The sequence below is a fragment of the Mytilus californianus genome, unplaced genomic scaffold (assembly GCF_021869535.1).
Source record: "Mytilus californianus isolate M0D057914Y unplaced genomic scaffold, xbMytCali1.0.p SCAF_3, whole genome shotgun sequence".
Taxonomy (NCBI): Eukaryota; Metazoa; Mollusca; class Bivalvia; order Mytilida; family Mytilidae; genus Mytilus; species Mytilus californianus.
Window position 1 is genome coordinate 39,454,768 of NW_026262679.1, and position 23,080 is coordinate 39,477,847.

The window sequence follows — 23,080 nt, forward strand, 5'->3', positions numbered from 1 at the left end:
TTGTGATGGCGTCCTTTAAATTTACGAAGGGATGACTTCAACTTCACCATTTGGAACTCTTGGATTATTAGCTTCCTTGTAAGCAGCAATCCTCTATCAAGGAAATCATGATAGGAAATACAAGCCCGGGAATATCGTATCAAATGGGAGATATATACTCCGTATGCAGGCGCTGCCGGAATGTTGCTACATAGAAATGGAAAGTTCACAATTGGGAAGCTGAAATCATCTCTTTTGTCGTAAAGTTTTGTTTTCAACCGACCCTCATTGTCAATTTCTAGATGTAAGTCAAGATATGAGGCAGACTTAACTGTATCTGTAGTATCCTTTATCTCTAGTTCAATGGGATAGATTCGTTCAACATAGTCACCAAATTTTGTATTATTTAGTGAGAGAACATCATTTATATAGCGGAACGTAAAGTTAAAGGATATTGCTAACTTCTTATCTTTCTTCCTAAGAAGTTCCTGTATGAAGTCAGCCTCATAATAATAAAGAAACAAGTCGGCAAGAAGAGGGCACAATTGGTTCCCATAGGAATTCCGACAGTCTGTTCAAAAACACGTCCTCCAAACGTAACAAATATGTTGTCAATCAAGAAATCAAGCATCTTGATAATGCCAGTTTCAGAGAATTTTTTGTTTGAATCAGAGTGATTCTTTACAAAGTAGAATAACATGTTCATTGAGATAATACAGGCTCCACTAAAAAATAAAAACGAAAATTGATACAGGTGAAACAAGGGAGTATGAGATAGGTTACATTATGAACATTGCACACTACTCTATTCTATTAGTTTTTTTTTTTTTAATATTAAATTTACTTTATTCTATTAGGTTTTGTTTTACTTGAAAATCGATTTGTTTTTTATCCTATGTTTTGTTTAAACCACATTTAAATCATGAGCACACATTACAATATAAGTTCAAGGAAGTATATCAAGTATTTATAGAAACACAGTAATATGGGAAAACCACACTGAAAATTATTGTTTAAAGAAAAGATTACTTTATACGAATTATGATGTTTAAACCTATTTGCCATAATGTAATAAAAGGAAACAGTTTAAATGTATATGTATCATTTCAATGCAGTTCTTACGTATTACACAACTATGAACACATAAAGATAATTAATTATCTTATTTGAAATCTACACAATACAGGAAACAAGGCCGTTTATATAAAGGTGTTGAAACTATGGGATAGTATTAAGTTATTCAATTACTTCAAAGGTAGGTGCTATTATATTTTAATTTCTGGATAATGATGATATGCAAATAAGTACCCTAACAATACATTTAATACATTCTTCCTACTTAAGGAATATGCAATTATGGGAATATATTAGTAATAAATCCGACAAGCAAGGAAAAAATAACCAAAACTAATGAAATAAACGGATAAATTGGGTTATCACTTAACAAAACACAAACAAAGTTAGAAAATAAAACACAGGAAATCAAAACAATACTAACAAACAATAAGAAAGGAAAGCGTTGTAAGATTTGTAGTAAAGACACAAGTTGGGCTTCAACAGAACAAGCAAAATATATTTTAGGAACCTTTATATACAAAGGTAATTGTTGCAAAATAGCGCAACTTATGTTTGAAATAATGTGTTATTTACATAGAGGCAGTATTCGAAAAAATATTGGTTTGTGATGGCTTTTGTTTTGAGTTTTGTAAAGTAAGTGTAGTCTGTTTATGTCATCATCAATACACCATATATGTACTTTTCCATTAAATGATTGTCCCTTGTTGTTGTTACATTGTGTATGTATTAGATATCGCAACAAGTTTGACGGTACAAAAGTATCAAAACAATAATTATCATGGACCAATATTAGCTTTATTTTTAACATATATATATATATATATATATATATGTATAAACAACATTTTCCAAAAGACCAAAAAGTGAAAAAGTATATTTTAACAAAACGCATTTGACTAACAGGTCGAACAACTGATGTTCTTATGACTCTGACTGCCATGGCGATTGCCAAATAAACGTATTACAAGATGTAACAAAATGGATCTTAATATAAATTTAATACCAAACAACAGAAAACAATAAACTTGCGGAAAAGATAGTATACCGCAAACATGAGGTGCAAAAATTTGTACACCATATCTAGATTTCGACAATTAATGTCTCTTCAGTGATGTTAGGAATCGAAACGGTATTTGTAGGACATATAATTTACCTCAATTAAGGATAGACTCTTGAATTTTGAAGAGTCAAAATAGGATGAACGGATCATATAAACCCAAAGGAAAATATAATACAAGCCCAAACGAAAAATATAAACAAGTCTAAATTGAAAACAACATTCAAACCTATGATTGCGTTGGATAAAAACCGCAATTTTTATACGTGTGCATGCAAAACACATTTCTTGGTAGAGGGGTCTAAATACAGAACAAACAACATTTACCAAAAGACCAAAAAGTTAAAAAGTATATCTTAACAAAACGCATTGGAAAATGTTGTTTGTGTTGTATATTTGACACATATTTAATCTGTCAAAAGGCAACAACTGAAAAAAAAACATTTAAATGATATGTTGCATGTGTGTGTGTTTACAATACTGATTAGAATATGTACAAGTCTATGTACTTAATTGACTGATAAATAATTATGCTTTGAGTTAAAAAGCACATCAAAAAATGTGTGTTGTTTCTGATATTGGTTTTCAGTGTATGTATTCAACCAACAGCTGTAGGACATAATTAGCTATCGGTAGCTTCCTTTAATAGCTAGCACATTATGACTTTGCCCTTTTAAATAATGTGTAGTCATCCTATTGGCATTTTGGTTGTTCAGGTTTGTTTGAGGTCTACGCCTAAATAGGGAAAGGGGAGGTTTGTGAGTACGTTAAGCTTCTTAATGGATAAATGAGATTTGAACATCGGTTAACTTTTTTTTAAATTCTATTGCCTTAATTTTACCATACCGGATTTTGTGCCTGTACGAAATCTGGCTATTTGGACCATGTGTTATTCGTTGTTGTGGTTCAAAGATTAAAATTTTCTTGGTTGATATAGTTAAAATGTTCAATATATTTGGTAGTTCCTGTCTAACTGTTTTAACGTATTATAGATCATAACATCGCTAGTTATGCCTGGAGACATCATTTTTATATATTTGTTTTTAATTTCCTTACTTTTTATATGAATAACGTTGCGAATGTTTACTACATGTTCCAAAATTCGAATTAAACGAAACAAGATCGTTCGAATCTTAAGCAAAAGAAACTTATTTATCATACATGTCAAAGCAACTTCATTGTTAACATCAGTGTTTAATTTCAGATGGACTCAATAATGGACGCCGTCCAGGAAATGAATAGGCAACAGACAACTGTATGGCAACGTCTAAATTCAAAAACGTAGGTAACATTATATATCGTACGGAAATGAGACATTTTAGTTATCAACCTTAATCGTAAGATTACTAAAACAGGTTTAAAGGTAAACATGCTGCGACTAGATAAATCGATATATTTAGACTTGTTACAAAATTCAGATCACAAGTGTTTATAAAAATATTTGGTGTTATTCGAGCTGCTTCATTTTTTAGTTATCTGTGTTGTGTTTATGTGGACAATTGTTCTTATTTCATTTTCTTTTACCATTGAGATGAGCAGCTCTTGTATAAAGTAAAATAGCAAAAATACCGAACTCATAGGAAAATTCAAAACGGAAAGTCCTTTATCAACTGGCATCTTCTTGTTTTAATAAGAAATGAAAATACTGCCATGTTGATTATCAAAGCCAAAAGTGTTTAAATGTAAGCTATAACTACATTCTGAACACTAATTTCTAATTTACGGAGTAACTATACTGATAATTTATCATAAACAATACGACGGGTGCCAATAGTGTAGCAGAATAATTCCAGAGCACCTGAGATCGCCCCCAGTTTTTCGCGGGGTTTATGTTGCTTAGAGTCTTAAGTTTTATATGTAGCGTTTTGTTAACGTCTTTGTCTTTTATTCGTTTTTCGTTTTTTCCATGGTAATGTCAGTTTATCTCGAGGTATGACTTTTGAATGTCCCCTTGGTATCATCCGCTTTTTTTAAATACACCATATGCACGATTCGTCTATTTATTGCGCTCAAATCAAAACTGTTTGAAAGCAAACCAAAAACAAATTTTAGCAGTTCTTAAAGCCCTAAATTCCAAAACTTTGAGCCAAATACTAGTATGGATAAGGCCATCTATGAATGAAATCAATTGATTTTCTAAATTTTTAACAACAAATGTATAGAAAATGAATGCATCTTGGGCATTTCATTCAGCACCGGGGCAAATATTACTTACTTGCTGATACCATCAACGACAAATCATACATCAGTACTAGTATCAATCCATTGATCATTACTGTTTGAAGATTAAATACCTGAAATTAGTTTGCACATAGAGATGGATGACATTTATGGTCTATCAAATCTACTCTGTTCCTTTTTGAAGTAATAATGGTCTATTTTCGTTTCAGCTTAGTTGAGAATTCCAAGCAAACCATCAGACGACTGGAAAGTAAGTCGTGAAGGTTTATTCTCTTATGGTTGTGGCCTGTATCTATTTCTTGCATGGAGAGATATTTCTCGTATCACACTGTACGGAGTGTGATACAAAAACGTGATACGATAAATGCGTTAATTTGATTGGCTTATCCACCATCATGAGACGATATTACGACATTTCCATTGGATATTCGTAAGGTCATTGATGACTTGCAAAGGTTAAGATGATGTACATTTCGTCCATAGCGACGGACATATATGGAACGCCACAGCTGTCTTATGTGGAACTCTTATATTACGTTATGTTGTTTTATTATTACTTGATGATATGTTGTCTTTACATAATGATGTTTTGATATAACTCAATATGGCATAATCATTACTTAATGATATTTCAATATTTCACTATATGGTTTCGTATTGACTTGATATACTTTTATCATTACTTGATATGGTTTTGTCATTAATCAATGTGGCTTTGTCATTAGTCGATGTGGTTTCACCTTTATTTAATGTGGTTGTTACATTAGGCAATGTGGTTTTAACATTTCTTGATGTGTATGTGACTTAACGTAATGTAGTTGTTTCATTACATGATAGGGTTTTATTGTTTCGTAATGATGATTTGCCAATTCTGTATATGGTTTTAACATTACGTAATGATGTTTTAAATTTTGACGATTTGACACTTCATGATGTGTTTGTTTCAGTATTTGATGTGGTCCTTTCATTCTTTGATGTGGTTATCACATTACGTGGTGGAGGTAAAACCATGTGACCATTTCAGAAAAACTAGTTCTATTTTTTAACCGGTTTCACTATGTCGTTTGTTTAATGTCCTTTGAATGAGTTTCGCCATCCATTGAGTTCAAGTTCAAATTAAAGTTCGACTTGTTGTTCAGAGTTATTTGTTATGAAAAAGGGGAACGGCAGACAAAAATAAGAAAAAAGTACTAAACAATTTACAGTCTTTCGGCCACACGGGGGATATCCCTAAACAATTTGGTCCTGCCGTTTTTTTTTCTTTCTTAGTTCTCAAATGGAAGCAGTATATATAATAATTCGTGAAAGATTCCACGGAATTCTCGTCTCGCCTGCTGCTGTCAGTGTAAAAGCGTAATGTTGACTGTACATTTATTTGTACATTTATCGGTTAATACAAAATTAAAAAAAGAAATGTTTTTCTGTAGATGCTTTATCTTGATCTTGAAGAATAACTCCTATACAAGTTTTATACTAATCAATTGAGTTTTTCAAATTTATCATACCAAAACAGTCTAATTCGGTAATATTTAATGCAAAAAAAAAACCTATATAGAAATAAGAAAATGTGGTATGATTGCCAATGAGACAATTCTCAACCAAATATTTACCACATGACGTAGAAGTTTTAAACAACTATATTTGACTGTATAGTCTTCAACAATGAGCAAAACCCATACCACATAGTATGCTATAAAATGAAAAATGTAAAAACAATTTAAACGAGAAACCTGACAATCTAAATGATGAAGACACCGACGCAACTAACCACAACGAATTATAAGTTTGTTGTGTCTCACTGCCGCTACATTAATGTCCCAGGTTCAACACAAAAATCAAAAGACTTGTACTTTATTGTCGGCAATGAGACACTTTAAATCAACTCACACTAAAGTTACAGGGAAATGGGGGGATCGGAATAAGCGACAAACATCAATTCTATAAAATATGAATTCTTTTATTTTTTTTAGCGTGTATAATTATTTGAAAATATACGAATATCAATCTGAATAAGACAGCTGTGGCGTTCCATAGACATATGTGATTTCTTCAATAATATACAAAACACTCACACTTTTAACCTTAAAATATTTTTTTTGACAAATTTTATTACATTATGAAGCGTTAAAAGTGTTAAGATGGCTGATGTTAAAGTTTGACGCCGGAACAGGACATTTGATGTCATACTGATATGTGCAAAAGACTAGATCAACGATTCGCGGATTTTTTAATTCAGTAACACAAAAAGAGTGTTGATCATAAGAGAAATAGGTTTAACAACTCGTGAGAATTGGATATCGCCGAAGGCGCGTTTATTATTATATTGAAATCACTCGTTATGAAACCTATAAGTTTTGTATACACATTATACATGTGTTTGATCGAATATGGTTCTAATAATTTGGCTGTATATTAACGTCATTTAATTATTCTGCATCTCACATGTAACACCACTTTTTTATCGAATTATGTATGTCGTCAATTCCACGGTCGGGTGCATAAACAATAACGTTGCGCAATCAACGTCGACTTTTGCGGGATATTTTAAATGTTTTATTCTGAAAAATGTATTGCGTTTTAACAGCAATATCAGTAATGTGTTTTAAAAACGTATTAACAAAATTACCGAACTCCAAGGTAAATTCAAAAATTGGGAAGTCCATAATGGAAACCAACTGTCATATACCTGACTAGGTACGGGCATTTTCCGAAGAAAATTCTTGGTAAAACTTGGTTTTATAGCTTTTAAGAGTCGGTAGCACATACTTTGAATATGGAATACCGCATTTTAGTTGGAAGTTATGAGAAGTTTTATTTAAAACAAAGACATATTATCATATTTATATTAAGCTTTAAGAATATTGAAAAAAAACAACATAAAATGCCAACTAAATTTGAAGAATAATCTATATAAAGTTGTAAACATGTATAATTGTGTGTTGTGACATATTTTACAGATCTGGAAGAACATGTACAAAACTTAGAGACACAGTGCAATAACAATTCTACCAAACTTACCGATATTAATCTACTAGTTCATTCTTTGTTAGAAATGGTAAATAAATTCGCTGTTGCAGTGGAAAACCTTCAAGATAACAAAACCTCAGAAAAGATAAGCGATTTATTAAATACAGCAAATAAAAGTGATAATCCAAATATCAATCATGCTTCAACTACTTCTTTACAAAGCATCAGAATACCCCCAACGACCCGTATTGAGCTTAATTCTGAAGACAAAGATGAAAACAGTAAGAATGTCAAAATAGATCAGCATATTCATAATATGGATTCAACACACACAATAAACTCCGACAAATATAAGACAATGTGTCCATATAAAACAGATTTATCGTTAGATGTTTACAACGTGTCATTTTGTAGAGATTTTCCGAAAAATAGCCATAAAGATGATAGTGACTTTATAACTGATGCTGAAGAACCTCTTTGCAGAACTGACAATAATGATAAATTTGCATGTAATGAAGAAGAAAATCTAATACACAAAAACATAAGTATTCAGGCTATTGACAACAGACAGCTTTTAACAAGCAACATGAATATACAAAAACCGAATAAGAGGTGCACGAAAAATAAATTTGGATATAAATGTACACGTTTAGATTTACAAAGTGATAACCGTCTTAGCTTTCATAACAGTTTAGAAAGTTTTGAGGGTAACGTTTTTTCATCTCCCGTTTTTCGAGTTCCAGTGGAATTGTCACCAGTACCTAACATTAAACAAAATGAAACAACACACATTGCCATGTCACTGAATAGGTAGGTCATAAATACATATTGTATGTATCTGTCCACTGTTTAGTTCTGTGTTTTATTTTCATTTGGTGTTTATTCATTTATAAATAAAATGTCCTAGTATAAATGGAGCCAAGACAAATTTGCAAGATTAAAAAACTGTTTTATACTTCAGTTTTGCATCATTTTCAAGCAGCACTGACAAACAAAAATTCGAAATGCGAAAGTAGTTTTTCAGTTTTAGTTCAAAAACGAATATTATTTTATTGAAATTTCCTGTTATAAATCTTAGGGCATTATTTGAATTTAAGAAATTTATTTATTTCAGTCATGTTTCCGAGTTTAGCTATACTATTTGTACTTTTTTTTTGGAGGGGGGGTAGAGGGGGGGGTTATCAGCTCTTCAACGTTTGTATAAGACCATATTTTATTTGGAATAAAATATGTAGTTGTCAGTGGTGCTAAAAACCGCTGTTCACCTTGGAGAGAGAAGACGGCGTGTGTCAAACAGAAAAACAACAAAGAAAATCAAGGCAAATAAACAAATAACGTAGAAAATAAAACTAATGCATGAAAGAACGACAATAACAATATTAAAAATGATAGAATAATACTTGACCAAGATAACAAAAAAAATACATTTAAAAAAAAGAAGCACACTGAGGAAATCGCTGCCTTTCTTAAATATCTACTTTCATTAACAAAAAATACTTGCCCGAAGTTAAAGAACCAATACCAAGCAAAAGCTAGAGCTAAAGATTGTAGTTCCTTTTTTATTCTTAGAATTATGATGAGATCCTGACTATTTCAATGATATTTTAATGAATTTAAAATGATAATTGCAAACGCTCATTGAAGACATTCTTCTAAAAGAAGAATTAACAAATTAAATGTATATGAAAACCACTGGAAATAGATTAAAATTGCAGTACTAGATATGCAAGTACCTGAATTGCAAATAAAAATAAAAAAAGTTCAAATATAAAATGTAATATTGCACTTATCCAATGGAGAGAGATTTTGAAGTTGAAACTAAAAAACAAATTTAAGGTAGATTAACTGTAAACCCCCTTCTTGGATTGTAAAATAGCAGTACACACTCAGGCTACTTTTTGTTTAAATCAGCAAATTTTGAGACAGAATGGCAATTTATACGTGTGACTGCTTATTTAAGGATGTTCGCTACTCTTTTTTTCTACTTTTTGTCAGATTATCGGAATCCTCTAGTTTTATCCATGTAGTACCAATAAATATTTTGCTCGCTAACCCTTACTTTTCTTTTTATAATATTATTACATGTACATATAGTTTAAAAAGCAATTTTTGAAAATCTTATAAAATCCTTGTTATTTTTTCATAGTTTTTGAAAGGAAAAAGGTACCATTCTTATATAGATGAAAAATCTAGAGAGAATTGTTTCCCGTCAAATGTTCAATTGGTTATATCTCAAAAACAAGGACATGGACCTTTCATTTTTTTCTGCTTTCTATGTTCCGTTATTCATGTTTTATGAATTTATGACACTCTTTTATAATGCTTGTTATTTTTAAACAGAGGAGCGAACATCCATGGAACGAAACATAAGTGATTTGTTGTATTATTGAAACTGTTTTTACAAATTCCAAATATCTGTTTTTGTTAGATTTAATATTTCAACTTATGCATTTAAGTAGAGATAACTCTTGTAAAAATTATACAGGAATGTTAATGAAATAACGTTTTTTACTAGTAGCAAGAAAACAAGTTCGGTAACACTATTCTTTCTTTTTATTTTCTATAAGCATATTATAAAACCTTTCTTCTCACATTTTATTCAACAATTCTATATCATTGATTTCTTTATATTCACAAAAAAGGGATTTTTATCATGAATAACCTATTCAAAATGAGCAATTATGCGTAACTTGTAGCTTGAAAAAAGCACGGCGGCCCATACTTTTATTGTATTTTGAGAAAAAGCATGGTCAAATCTACATGTTTCCAAAATTCGATCTAAGGAAATATCTAGTGATTATTTACCTTTTCAAAATCAAAATATGTCGAAATATCAATACAATGCATAATACATTAAATTGACAATTCTTTTTGGAAAATATGCATGCTCTGATATTTTTGTAGCGGTTTAAATGAAAAAGACGACGAAGATAATAGTCAATTTATCACTGATCGTCAAGAGGATCAATATTGTTTAAGAAATAGATCTGACGATAATGTAAGACTGAGCGAACCAAATATACCACAAAGGAACGATAGATGTACAAACAATGACTTTGGATTCAAAACCACGAGATCAGAGACACAGTATGATAACCGTGTAAGATTTTATAGTAGTTCAGCATGTTTTGAAGGTTGTGAAATTTCTTCTTCAAAAATTGAAGTTCCAATAGAAAATATACCAGTACCCAATATCGAGCAACAACCTTTCATTCATGACAAAAGTCCAAAGGTGACATCGTCGGAAACATGGGAGAGGTATGTAAAGAAACCTTACACAGCTTACATATTGTACGTTTCAATAAAGCAGATAACAGACATTTTCTTTTTAATTAGACAGTACAAAAGACACCACCAGCCACCCAAACCCCCAAAAAACTATACTTATAAAAAAGAAACAAATCAACGAACAACATATGGTCCAAATAGCGCTTTTTGAGCATGGCCAAAATGTGCTGGTTTTCAACCAGCGCAAAAAAAAACTCCAACTTTGACTATTTATTTTTCTATGGTGTAAAAAAAAATATGATAACAAAAACTGCACATTTCTTGAGCCTTTGTTTGCCTTTTCTTTCTAATTGTTAGATGTATATATGTTTAGAAGTCAAACTATTCTGCACAGCCTCAAACGAAATAATCATAATGTTGGCCGAAAATTATTAAATTTCAAGTGAATATTATAACCGATGGTTGACTGACGGCACATAATCGAAAGACACAAATGTTCAAAATCCTTGACGCAAAATCAACATTTGATAGACTTATCTTTTCTTTTAATGTCCTTTTCGGTTATACAGCTTCTCCAGTATTTGCTTATTCATTATTCATTTGCTTTCAAATTTTTGGGCTAAGCGTGTGATGAAGGTAAATCCAGAAAGCTCTTTGGATGAGCTCAATTCATAATGAGCTGTTTTCAATTAAGATGTTAATCCGCGAAGATCCCCTACAGTTTGACAGTAAAGGGTGCAGTTTCAAAACTCAGACAAAAGTCCTTTATTATAATACAACTACTGTTTAAAAGAAAATGACGTATCCACAAATGAAAATTAAATAATATATATGGTCACAATGAAACAATCAGTATAATTAGTATGAGTTATTTAAATTTTGAAATAAATTTCTTTAAGAAATAAAACAATTTAATGGTTTGTAGTATTTTTGAACAAGCTGAACATAGTTTAACTGTTAAAAGCTAAAATCTTGGCGATTATCAATAAAATCATTACAATTAAGTAAAACTTGTCTAATGATATACTTGAGGGCGCAACCTGCTCTCGTCGTTTAAGAGGTAATCGGGTGCTTTTCTACTAGAAAGATTAATTCTGCATCTAGAAATTACAAGGTGATATTTCGTGTGTGTAAATTTTGTTTGCTTTACCATTATTCTGTTTTATCTCTATCAGACATATCCATGATTCTTTCAATAACTTAAAAACTTATAATATAATGTGTTGATTAAAATCAGCTACCCCAAGGGTTCACTGGGGTATAGAAATATAACTAGATTTCAATCCTGCAAAAAAATCCACTCTGAAGAGTCATCCATTTGGCTCGTTTCTAGTTTTTTATATAGATTAGACCGTTGGTTTTCCCGATTGGTTTTACACTAGTAATTTTTGGGGCCCTTTATTGCTTGCTGTTCGGTGTGAGCCAAGGCTCCGTGTTAAAGACCGTACTTTGACCTATGATGGTTTACTTTTATAAATTTTGACTTGGATGGAGAGTTGTCTCATTGGCACTCATACCACATCTTCTTATATCTATATATGCAGTTACGTATGGTCGGAATAGGACGTTAAATCCGACGCATAGTGTAGTGAGAGTGCCAAACTGAATGCACGCGGAATCCCTTGCAACAACTCTTTGTGGTCCGTAAAAAGGTGTGTTGGAAGACAACATTTCAATCCCTGAGCCCTCGTGTAGTTCTTGTGATTGAAGATTTGATTGAAACCGCTTGTTAAAAATACGTCAACACAAAATTTCTAGAGACTATCTGTTAATAGAGAAATAATAATGGTAAGAAGTTAAGAAAGATGTTTAGTGTTGTGCTTTATACGATTTTTGTTTAGGCATCTAGTATAATGATGGGATATTTAATCGTCCTATTTTATTTTAGTTTCAAATGAGAGAAAGACGGATTTGTGATTTTCTAAAATCTCCTCTTTAGTGAATGACCAAGCCTCGTGTTTCTTGAAAGGGTCAGAATACCGCGTGCTTATTGCACATCGTAGATTTGATAGCGCTTCAGAATTAATGACCAAACAGCTTTAATCCATTCAGATAATGTGTCTAATTTTGGTACCTCTGACTCGGCTTCTAATGATTTTCTGGCATTGTCCTCAAAAGCATCCAGTAGTAACCTAAATTCTACCAGTTTATGGGCTGCAGAATTAAAAAATAATAATTTCTTTTAATTTTCAAACAGCTGAGTTTATAAAATTTCTATAAATATATATATATATATATATATATATATATATATATATATATATATATATATATATATATATATATATATATATATATATATATATATATATATATATATATATATATACAAGTCTAAATTCAAAACAACGTTCAAACCTATGATTGCGTTGGATAAAAACCGCAATTTTTATACGTGTGCATGCAAAACAAATTTCTTGGTAGAGGGGTCTAAATACAGCACAAACAACATTTTTAAAAGACCAAAAAGTTAAAAAGTATATTTTAACAAAACGCATTTGACTAGTAGGTCGAACAACTGATGTTCTTAAACCCTGCTGACTGTCACTGGCGATTGCCAAATAAACGGATCACAAGATGTAACAAAATGGATCTTATTATTAATTTATTACCAAACAGAAAACAATAAACTTGCGGAAAAGATGGTATACCGCAAACATGAGGTGCAAAAATTTGTACACCATATCCGGATTTCGACAATTAATATCTCTTCAGTGATGTTAGGGATCGAAACGGTATTTGGAAGGCCATATATATATTTAAGAATATGTGGTATGATTGCCAATGTAACAACTCTCCGCAAGATACCAAATGAAATACAAATTAACAACTATGATCAACTATAGGTCACCGTACAGCCGTCAACAATGAGAAAACTCATACCGCATATTCAGCTATAAAAGCATAAGCATGTTTATTATTAATCTAGTTACAGCTTAATTATTCAGGAAAAATAAATAAAGAAATAAAGATATTACATTTGTTAAATGATTCCTTCTCTTAATTCAGTTTTGGTGCCATGAACTTAATCAACGAAGTCCAGAAGGCTAGTCTTAATGTGAACTGGACCTAATATGACCACCAAATTATAGATTTTGAACTTGTATTAGGGAAAAACTGATATGCATCAGTATGTTATCTTTTTAGTTTTAACCAAATATTGATATATTTATAGTCAACCACAGACACAAACTGATCTTCATGAGGACTCCGGGGTGGAATGCAACGGTAGGCAACTATATATTACATTGAAAAATTTCATCGTTTACTCAAAACATTGAATTGAATCAAACCATTTTTATAATTTTTTTCTATAGCTTTGAAATATATTTGCTGAAACTTTTATATAAGAATAAAACTTATGTTTTTTTTCATGTAAACAATTAAAGATCTTAGATGGCACTATTAATTTAGTAATTTTTAGTGTTGATGTAAAACAAATAAAGGAGGAGGAGTTTTGAACTCCCCCTCCTCCGGAAAAAAGGACAAAAATTGCAGAAAACCCAAGAATGTTTGAAAAAAATAATCACTTCAGCAGTGAGGGTCTATAAAATTAGTCCATAAAAATCATTACCAATAAGCTGCTTAGACCGTATTTGGGCACAATGACTGATGATCAAGTGGCATAGCTGTCATATTGAACATCATGGATATACATAAATTCCACGCAATTATAATATCAGAAAATGGAAACTCACTCTTTAAAAGATGTAGTCATAACCAATGAATTGCATATTCTTTTCGTCCACCATTTCCAAATACATGTATTTATTTTGTATTTGCATTGTATCATAGATCAAATTTATTTGTTCAGTGTATGTTCACTGGTGTAAATATGTCTTTTGATAGAGTTAAGCCATTTCAATTGATATTTTATAGTGTGTCTTTCTATGTTGTGGTGTACACTATTGTTTCAGATAAGGGTGAAAGTTTGGTACCATTAAATCGTTTAAACCCGCTGCAATTGTTTGCACCTGTCCTAAGTCAGGAATCTGATGTTCAGTAGTTGTCGTTTGTTGATGTGGTTCATAAGTGTTTCTCTTTTCTCGTTTTTTATATAGATTAGACCGTTGGTTTTCCAGTTTGAATGGTTTTACACTAGTAATTTTTGGGGCTTTTTATAGCTTGCTGTTTGGTGTGAGCCAAGGCTCCGTGTTGAAGACCGTACTTTGACCTATAATGGTTTACTTTTATAAATTTTGACTTGGATGGTGAGTTGTCTCATTGGCACTCATACTACATCTTCTTATATCTATAAGAATAAGACGAATTTATTTGGTAATTAACAAATTTAAAGATTCAACGTGAAAAATATTTCTTGATAACTATTCGGGTCAAGTAGATCGTTTCATAAAGTATTGCACTATTCATATAAAGTCACTTGCAACCCGTATGTACCACGTTACGACTACGATAGTCAGTCGTCATTTACTCGATATTACATTGAGGTGGATTTTTTTGTCGATAGTGACCTTTGTAAATGGACATCAATATTCTTGTATATATCTTATACCTTATAGTACAGTTCATTTGTTATTTCTCATTGTCAAACAAACTGAACATTTTAAAAAGTGGAAATGTATTATACGTTTTTAAAGAGGGTTGATGTTACAGATCTAGGTACTGAGTAATTGGAAAAAAGATATTTATTTATTCTGTTATTATTCTAGCAGGTTTTGGCGAAATGAAACAGCTTCGGACAATAAGAGACTGGTTAGGACATCTTCAGCAGATTCTTGCATTCAGTATGTTTTATTGTAGAGAAACCAAATTGGTTATTTAATGTGAAGAGAAAAAATGATAAAATACTTCCGCAATCATTCTTTTGAGAGAGAGGAAAGAGCACGAAAATAAAATATGGACAATCAATAAACCAATAATATGTTTAAATTTATGCTTAAACTAAGACTGAAAGTGAATTCTTATTTGTACATGTATATTGAAATATTTGCACACTCGATTAAATAATAATAATAATTATATCCTGAATTTCCGGTATATTGCATATTCTTTTTTAATTTAAGATGGATACAAACAAAATTCCTCTTTTATTAAACGTGGAGGAGGACGACACATTACGCTGGTATTAGATATTTCTGAACGAATGAAAGGACGAAAATTTGAAGCCATGAAAACGGCTGCTGTTCAGTATATTGAAGGCAAGTTACATAATGTTATATCTGTATTAAGGAAAAATGTACTCCTGTTAAATCAAAAATATATTGCGATATAAAAAAATCAAATAAATATGTAACCCCCCCCCCCCCCCCCCCCCGCCGTAGGCAACGGGGACATTAAGTGTTACCCTTGACCGTCCTTCCGTCCTTCCGTCCGTCTGTCCAATTTTCGTTGCCGCTCTCTAATCTAAGTTTGCCTCATGCAAATCTTATGTAAACTCATACAATATGCTAAGAACCAAAACTAGCACACAGAGTTCGAATTTGGGTTGAGAGTCATTTACCGTTTTAGAGTTATGTTCCTTTACAACTTGGAAAATTGCATATTTTTTTTTTCATTTCCGCACTCTAACTTAAGTTTGTCTCATCCAAATTTTATGAAGTCATACACAATGCTAAAATCCACAACACATCATGCACAAAGACAGAGTCTGAATTTGGGTTGTGAGTCATTTACCGTTCTAGAGTTATGCCCCTTTTTAACTTTCAAATTGCAAACATTAAGCGGGCGCATTCGTATCCTCAGACACATTTTACTTTTATTTATTTTATATTTCACTTTCATTTCTTTGTTTTAAAGGTATTAGACAAGTTGCAATGCTGGGGATGGCCGATAATATTGGTCTTGCTGTTTTTGGTGGGCAGAGTCGACTCATTCAAGAGACAACTAATGATTACAGTTTGATATTGGAACATATAGGTGAAATAATAGACATAAAGTTCATGAAAATATAAAAACAGGAATAACTGTATCCAAAGTAATACTAAGGATATCAGTTTGTTAATAGACCACTTTGACATTATATGACACATATAATTAACAACGACAGTCGTATGGAGTAAAAATTAGCTTTTTGCCATTTACATTCACATTGAAATTTGTTCTTTATATCAAACATTTTTAAATAATATAAAAGAAGAAAGATAAAGGAAAAAATGTAACTCATTATTTGTATTATACGAATGTCAACAAGTACTCGAATACTCGAGTGTTACCCTGTAGTACCGAGTATCGAATATCAAAATGATACTTAACTAATCAGTGTAAATTCCTGCCCTTCTTTTCATAAAATAGATTTTCTTTAGAAAACCCCTTGAAGAATTAAATAGTAATCGTTTGTGCTAAAGTTTCTTTTAAAATGCCGTAAAATCTCTTCCGTTTAAAAAGCTAACAAAGTCCCGTGATACAACATTTTGAATAGTGGGCTACACATTCGAGCAGTTTCTTATGTCGACATTTGTGACTGAACGTGGTTAAGCCATTTCCACCACATCAGTACCGTCAGAGCGCTCATGTTCGTCTGCAGGACAGTTAATTACAAACTTGCGAAAACAACTATCCCCTGAAACAGTTGACAAGTTAATTTATTTTTTTCATAAAATAAAATTGTCGCATCCTGTGGTGACCCTCAGTGAATGGTTACTTCTAATCGTCACGACTTTATAAATGTGATTTTAAACCACAAAGCGTCAAGTGCGCAATACATCGTGTTTGAATTTTGTAGATATTTTCCGAATCGAGGACTCGAGTATCGCTCGGTAAAACCAACGAGTTATCTATAAGTAATTCTTCCCCGAGTTCACACCCTACTTTATATTCCGTGAATAAAACAATAACTGAAGTTTGAAATTTTGATGGAAACGTCACTTGTTCATATAAATGCTTTGATAATCGCAAATATAAATAAATAGAAGTATTAATTTGGTAGGCGGTTCTTGATAGCTTCATGTCAGGACATTTTAAACAATTTTTCGAATCAAAGTTTTAATTGGAATTTTTTATTCAAAATTCACAATAATACTTCATGGATACAATCGATCATAGCAAATATGTTGTTGTACATCATGTTTTCTTATGAACGTAAAAGTACAAGTCTTTAATATATAACTATCCAAGTAGTGTCATAGTCGTATGCTATAATTAAATATCGATTGAATTTTAAGTCAAATATTATTTTATGCTGTATGTTAATGATCATCGCCTTAAAATTTTGGTTTGAGCGTTTCTGCTGCAGGTAAATCAAGAAAGGTGTTTCGGACGCAACAAATCATTAAAGCGTTATTTTCATTCATAGAAAATGATAATAATATTACATCAAATAGTATCAATTTAGCTATACCAATAATATTCCTTCCGTGATGCTCCAAGTCAAAAATTGACCACAAAAAATGACCACAAACATATGCATCAAGTCATTTTTCATTTATTGCGAAAATCACACTTTAAGAATTTCGCCTTGTAAAATGTTTCATTTATTCAAATCAATTCAAACTAGGGAATAAACATACACTTAATTATATCAGTACACAATAAACTAATTTCCTGTCACACATACGGTTTGGTCTTCAAAACCATCACAAAATGTATTTGGCTAAATAGTTGGTATGAAGAACATTTACATTAATAATGTCAATTTTTCGTGACTCAAATTTTCAGCACTTTTAGAAATTTGTGAAATGATATACTCAGATAAATACTTATCCATTAACTTAATCAAATTTTGTATTAACAAAGTTATGAATATACTTCTATGACAGAAACTATAAAATACTTGAACAGAAAATGCATTAACCAGAAAGACGATTGGTAAAATTATTTCGCTTACATATATATCGCACTGTATCTTGCTGTAAATTACACTATTAATTTATCATTACAAGAATTATAGGAACCAAACTGTGGCATAACCAATGAGTATGAATATATCGGAACCTTTAAAATAATAAGGATATCAAATTTCTTTTTAAAATCATAAAAATCTCCGGCGCAGAGATCATATCCGTTCCGTTCTATTCTACGTAACACTACACCCAATACGACAGCTAAGCAGTCCACAAACTATGGAACGCCACAGCTGCCTTGTGATGACGATAATCATATCATTAAGGGTTAAGATATAACATGAAGCAAATTTTCTATACTATTACGACATTTGACTATACTACTCTGTCAATTTGCTATATCACTAAGATAAATTTATGTACTATCAAGACGTTTTGATATAACATGGAGCTACCTTTTCATACTATTCTGTCATTTTACTTTGTCATGAAGACATTCGTTTATACTATGAAGACATCTTGATATAACATGGAACTTTATTTTCATACTATTCTGTTATTTTACTTTGTCATGCAGACATTCTTTTATTCTTCGAAGACATTTCGATATAACATGGAGCTACCTTTTGATACTATTTTGTCATTTTACTATACTATTATACGATATTGCTATATCATAAAGATACACTTTATACAATAAAAACATCTTTATATAACATTGAGCAACTTTTTCATACTATTTTGTCACCTCACTATACTATTATGTCATGTTACTATCTTATTACGATAAATTTGTATACTATACAATCATCTCCATATTACATGGAGCAACTTGTGCATACTATTATGTCATATTACTATCCTATGAAGACATATTTTAATATCAAACTTCAAATTTCTTATACCACGAGGTGTCATTTATATACCAGTAGATTATTTGATGACACTACAAGACCATTTCATCGTACTATCAGAAGACAATTCTATAAACAGCGGCAAAAATATTATATTACATATTTTTTAATTATTTTTGTGTTATTCTGTGTTTTCAGTAAGTTCCAGTATGGCCACATCGAGTTAATTTGTAGATGATCATCCACCTGTTTTGAGCAAGTGGGGTGGGTGGGAGAATTCTATTAATGTTTAATTCTTAGCAATCTCTAGGAAATTTACATTATTTCTCCAAAATACAAATTAAAAAAAGGAGAAAGTGTTTATAGGACAAAGATGCCCCCTCTTCCACATAAGTTCAAAAGGGGTATAACTCTTGAACCGTAACAGTTACAATACCCAAATTCGAACTTGATCTGTATATTGTGGTAATAAGCATTGTGTTTACGTTTCAAATAAGAATTAAAAATTAATAGAATTCTCCCACCCGCCCCACTTGCTTAAAACAGGTGAATGATCATCTACAAATTAACTCGATGTGGCCATTCTGGAATTTCTGAAAACACAGAATAAAAAATTAAATTATTAAAAAATATGAAATATAATATTTTTGCCGCTATTTATAGAATTGTCTTCCGATAGGATGGTACGATGATATGGTCTTGTAGTGTAATCAAACAGTCTACTGGTATATACATGTAAATGACACCTCGTGGTATAAGAATTTGGTAGCTTGATATTAAAATATGTCTTCATAAGATAGTTATATGACAGAATAGTATGAAAAAGTTGCTCCATGTTATATGGAGATGATTGCATAGTATACAAATTTATCGTAATAAGGTAGTAACATGATATAATAGTATAGTGAGGTGACAAAATAGTATGAAAAAGTTGCTCAATGTTATATTAAGATGTCTTTATTGTATAAAGTGTATCTTTATGATATAGAAATATCGCATAATAGTATAGTAAAATGACAGAAAAGTATGAACAGGTAGCTTTATGTTATATCAAGATGTCTTCATAGTATAAAAGAATGTCTTCATGACAAAGTAAAATGACAGAATAGCATGAAAAGGTAGCTCAATGTTATATCAAAACGTCTTTATTGTATATAAATTTATCTTAGTGATATAGCAAATTGACAGAGTTGAATAGTCCAATGTCGTAATAGTAAAGAAAATTTGCTTCATTATATCTCAACCCTTTATGATATGATTATACTTATCATAAGGCAGCTGTGGCGTTCCATAACAAACAGTACTGAATTCAATTATAACATAGATGCTTCATTGTGTCAATACGTATATCTATGATAACCTTCAACAAAAACGCTGACCAAATGACAGACGAGATCTATCGCTAAATGTAACATAATAGAAAAGTCAATAAACAATTAGTTTGATAGGACGACGTGCACGATTCATTTTTGAAAATATACAAAATTTGGTTAACAGGAATTCTTTAAAATATTTTTTTATGAATGATAGAAAATTCAAAAACATTCTGAAACAGGAAGTGCCCTCGCCCAATAAAGGTAAAGTAGAAAAAACGTAAAATGTACCGTTTTTCTGTGTTTGACACCTATTAATGAATTCATCAAATATGGATTGCTATACGAACAATTACATTGCAATTTATTACTGTAATAGTTCTTCATTACTTTTTATTATTGAAGGCCAACTACATCCCATGGGAAATGCACCCATTATTGGAGGACTGTTAATGGGACTAGCTGGAGTTTTATCAGGTAATGATATTTCCTGTTTCAATAAAGTATTGCATTAAAATTAGCATGTCAAATTATTAAGGTGTAACGCCCTCAACTCAACTCAACCAGTAAGATAAGAAAACAAATAATTATGTAAAAAAGTCTTCCTCTGACTGCATTCAATGTTGTTGTTAAATAAAACTAATGAATAAATTTGCATAAATGATGGGTTTTTTTCTGAATAGGAAATATATTAAGACAATCTTATGACAACTTACTTGTCCATTGATTTGCATTACAATTTTTGGGTTGATGTGATACATGGTATACTCATTAAAGGTTTTCAGAGTGCTATTTTTTTAGTAGTAGGTGACTTCCGGAACGTCATCGGTCACTACGAGATTTTAACATTGGAGGACAATTCGTATCTGATACAGGTACAATTCAGTATATTCTATATGTGATACATGTACAATTCAGGATATACTTTGTTTTCTCGTGAAGTTTAACATAATGTTAAATATTTAGATAGCTGTTTAGATTTGAAAATTTGGTTGATTATAAAAAATAGTGGTATGACACATGAAAAGTTTAGAAAAGTAATCTTAAAAGGGGAGTACTTACCGTTACCTTGATGATATCTTTCCGTTAGATAATCAAGAATTCTCTATATATACTGCGGAAATTTACCCAAGACAACTTTCTTTGAATAAATCTAATATAAACAGAAAAAACAGTCCTGACTAAATTGACGATTTTTCGTTCCCTATTGTTAATTTTCCTTTTTATACCGTATAGATGGTGATGTTCCTTTTGAACCATTCTTTCGGTCTTTCTATATCCCATCTCGTTCGCTATGCCCGTGTCTGTAGTGGCGTTATAGATTTTAATGAACGTAATCTATATATCAATGGTAAATTATTGAGCCAAGGATTTCGAAACCAAATTACTTAAAACCTTTACTACATTTTTCAAAGATACAAAATTATGGTGTAGAAGTTTGGTTGTACCTGTAGAAAACTTAATACGAACGGCATATCAAATCCTTGTATTAATCCACATTACAAGGTTTAACCCACCATTTTTTTCGGAAAATGCTTGTATCAAGTCAGGAATATGTCAGTTGTTTTCCACTTGTTCCATTGATTGATAACGTTTGATTTTGTCAGTATTTATGGACTTCCCTTTTTTGAATTTGCCTTGGAGTTCTGTATTTTTGTTATACTTTTTCACGGTGATTCTTTGAATAAACTTATTCTAAAAGGTTATCAATTTTACACTGTACTAAGATTTTCCAATATTGTTTTATTGATACTAACATATCTTGTTATTTAAAAATAAACATTATTACATGTAAATATGAATTCCAGTATAGCAATGAACATACTGTCGATGCTTAATTTTTGGCATTGTACAAAATTATGTTTTATCAGACTGTTAATGAGATCTTTACACTAAATCCATTGGATGTGTAATGATTGATAGTTTAAAGTGGCAAACATGATCAAAGTGTGGGTCGTTATTTGCTTCTAGTGACTTTAAGTACTCTAGAATCGGCACTTTGTGTGTGTAGTCTTTTTGATAGTTGTTTTTTATGCTTTATGTCGATCTAATGAGTTAAAATATCAGGAGTCAAAACTCATCAAAGATATAAGGTATATAATTCAATACGCTTGATACGATATGACACTTATCAATGGTGCTCGAATTAAATACTTGTCGTTTGAAGGCCAAACTCGAATTCGAAGTTGAATATTCCGAAAAGTTATGCCAAAAACATCGCAGGCAATCTATGCCTGGGTTAGAATAACCTTAGGGTTTCGAACTATTCAACATTTTATTGCAGTAAATTTACCGAAAATGAACATATTAATAATGTTTCAAGTCAACAATTATATCGTGCATGACTAGTGGGTTGGTGCTACAATTGGGACGAAATGAGAGTCATCAGTGGAGTTCAAATCAAACCAGAACGAAGGTCAAATCAAATACAAAGTTAAAGAGTATTAAAAATCGAAATTCCAAAAATTGATATCAAATTCGGCTGTGGTAATATATTCCTAGGGTCAAAGCCTAAACCAATGGTTTTTAACACTGATTTTTACAGTGTATTCGTATATTGTACTATTACACCTGTGTCCCCGGTTAGAAGAGGGTTGAGCACTCGTAAACATGTTCAAGCTTGCCACTTCCTGTATATGCATGTCCCAAGTCAAGAGCCTGTAAATGAATGGTTATCGTTAGTTG

General features: G+C 31.3%; 1 protein-coding gene across 1 annotated transcript in view; it reads left to right on the forward strand.

Annotated features, from left to right (window-relative positions):
* The first annotated feature begins 959 nt into the window (after positions 1–959).
* LOC127734539 (uncharacterized) overlaps positions 960–23,080 on the forward strand; it is a 40,418-nt gene continuing 18,297 nt past the window's right edge. The window contains exons 1-10 of the mRNA XM_052244465.1: positions 960–1,234; positions 3,318–3,394; positions 4,504–4,544; positions 7,252–8,071; positions 10,166–10,519; positions 13,665–13,717; positions 15,160–15,234; positions 15,514–15,648; positions 16,247–16,366; positions 20,801–20,872. Of these exons, the coding sequence (XP_052100425.1) occupies positions 3,318–3,394; positions 4,504–4,544; positions 7,252–8,071; positions 10,166–10,519; positions 13,665–13,717; positions 15,160–15,234; positions 15,514–15,648; positions 16,247–16,366; positions 20,801–20,872 (1,747 nt within the window). The 5' untranslated portion in view covers positions 960–1,234. The remainder of the gene's footprint in view (positions 1,235–3,317; positions 3,395–4,503; positions 4,545–7,251; positions 8,072–10,165; positions 10,520–13,664; positions 13,718–15,159; positions 15,235–15,513; positions 15,649–16,246; positions 16,367–20,800; positions 20,873–23,080) is intronic.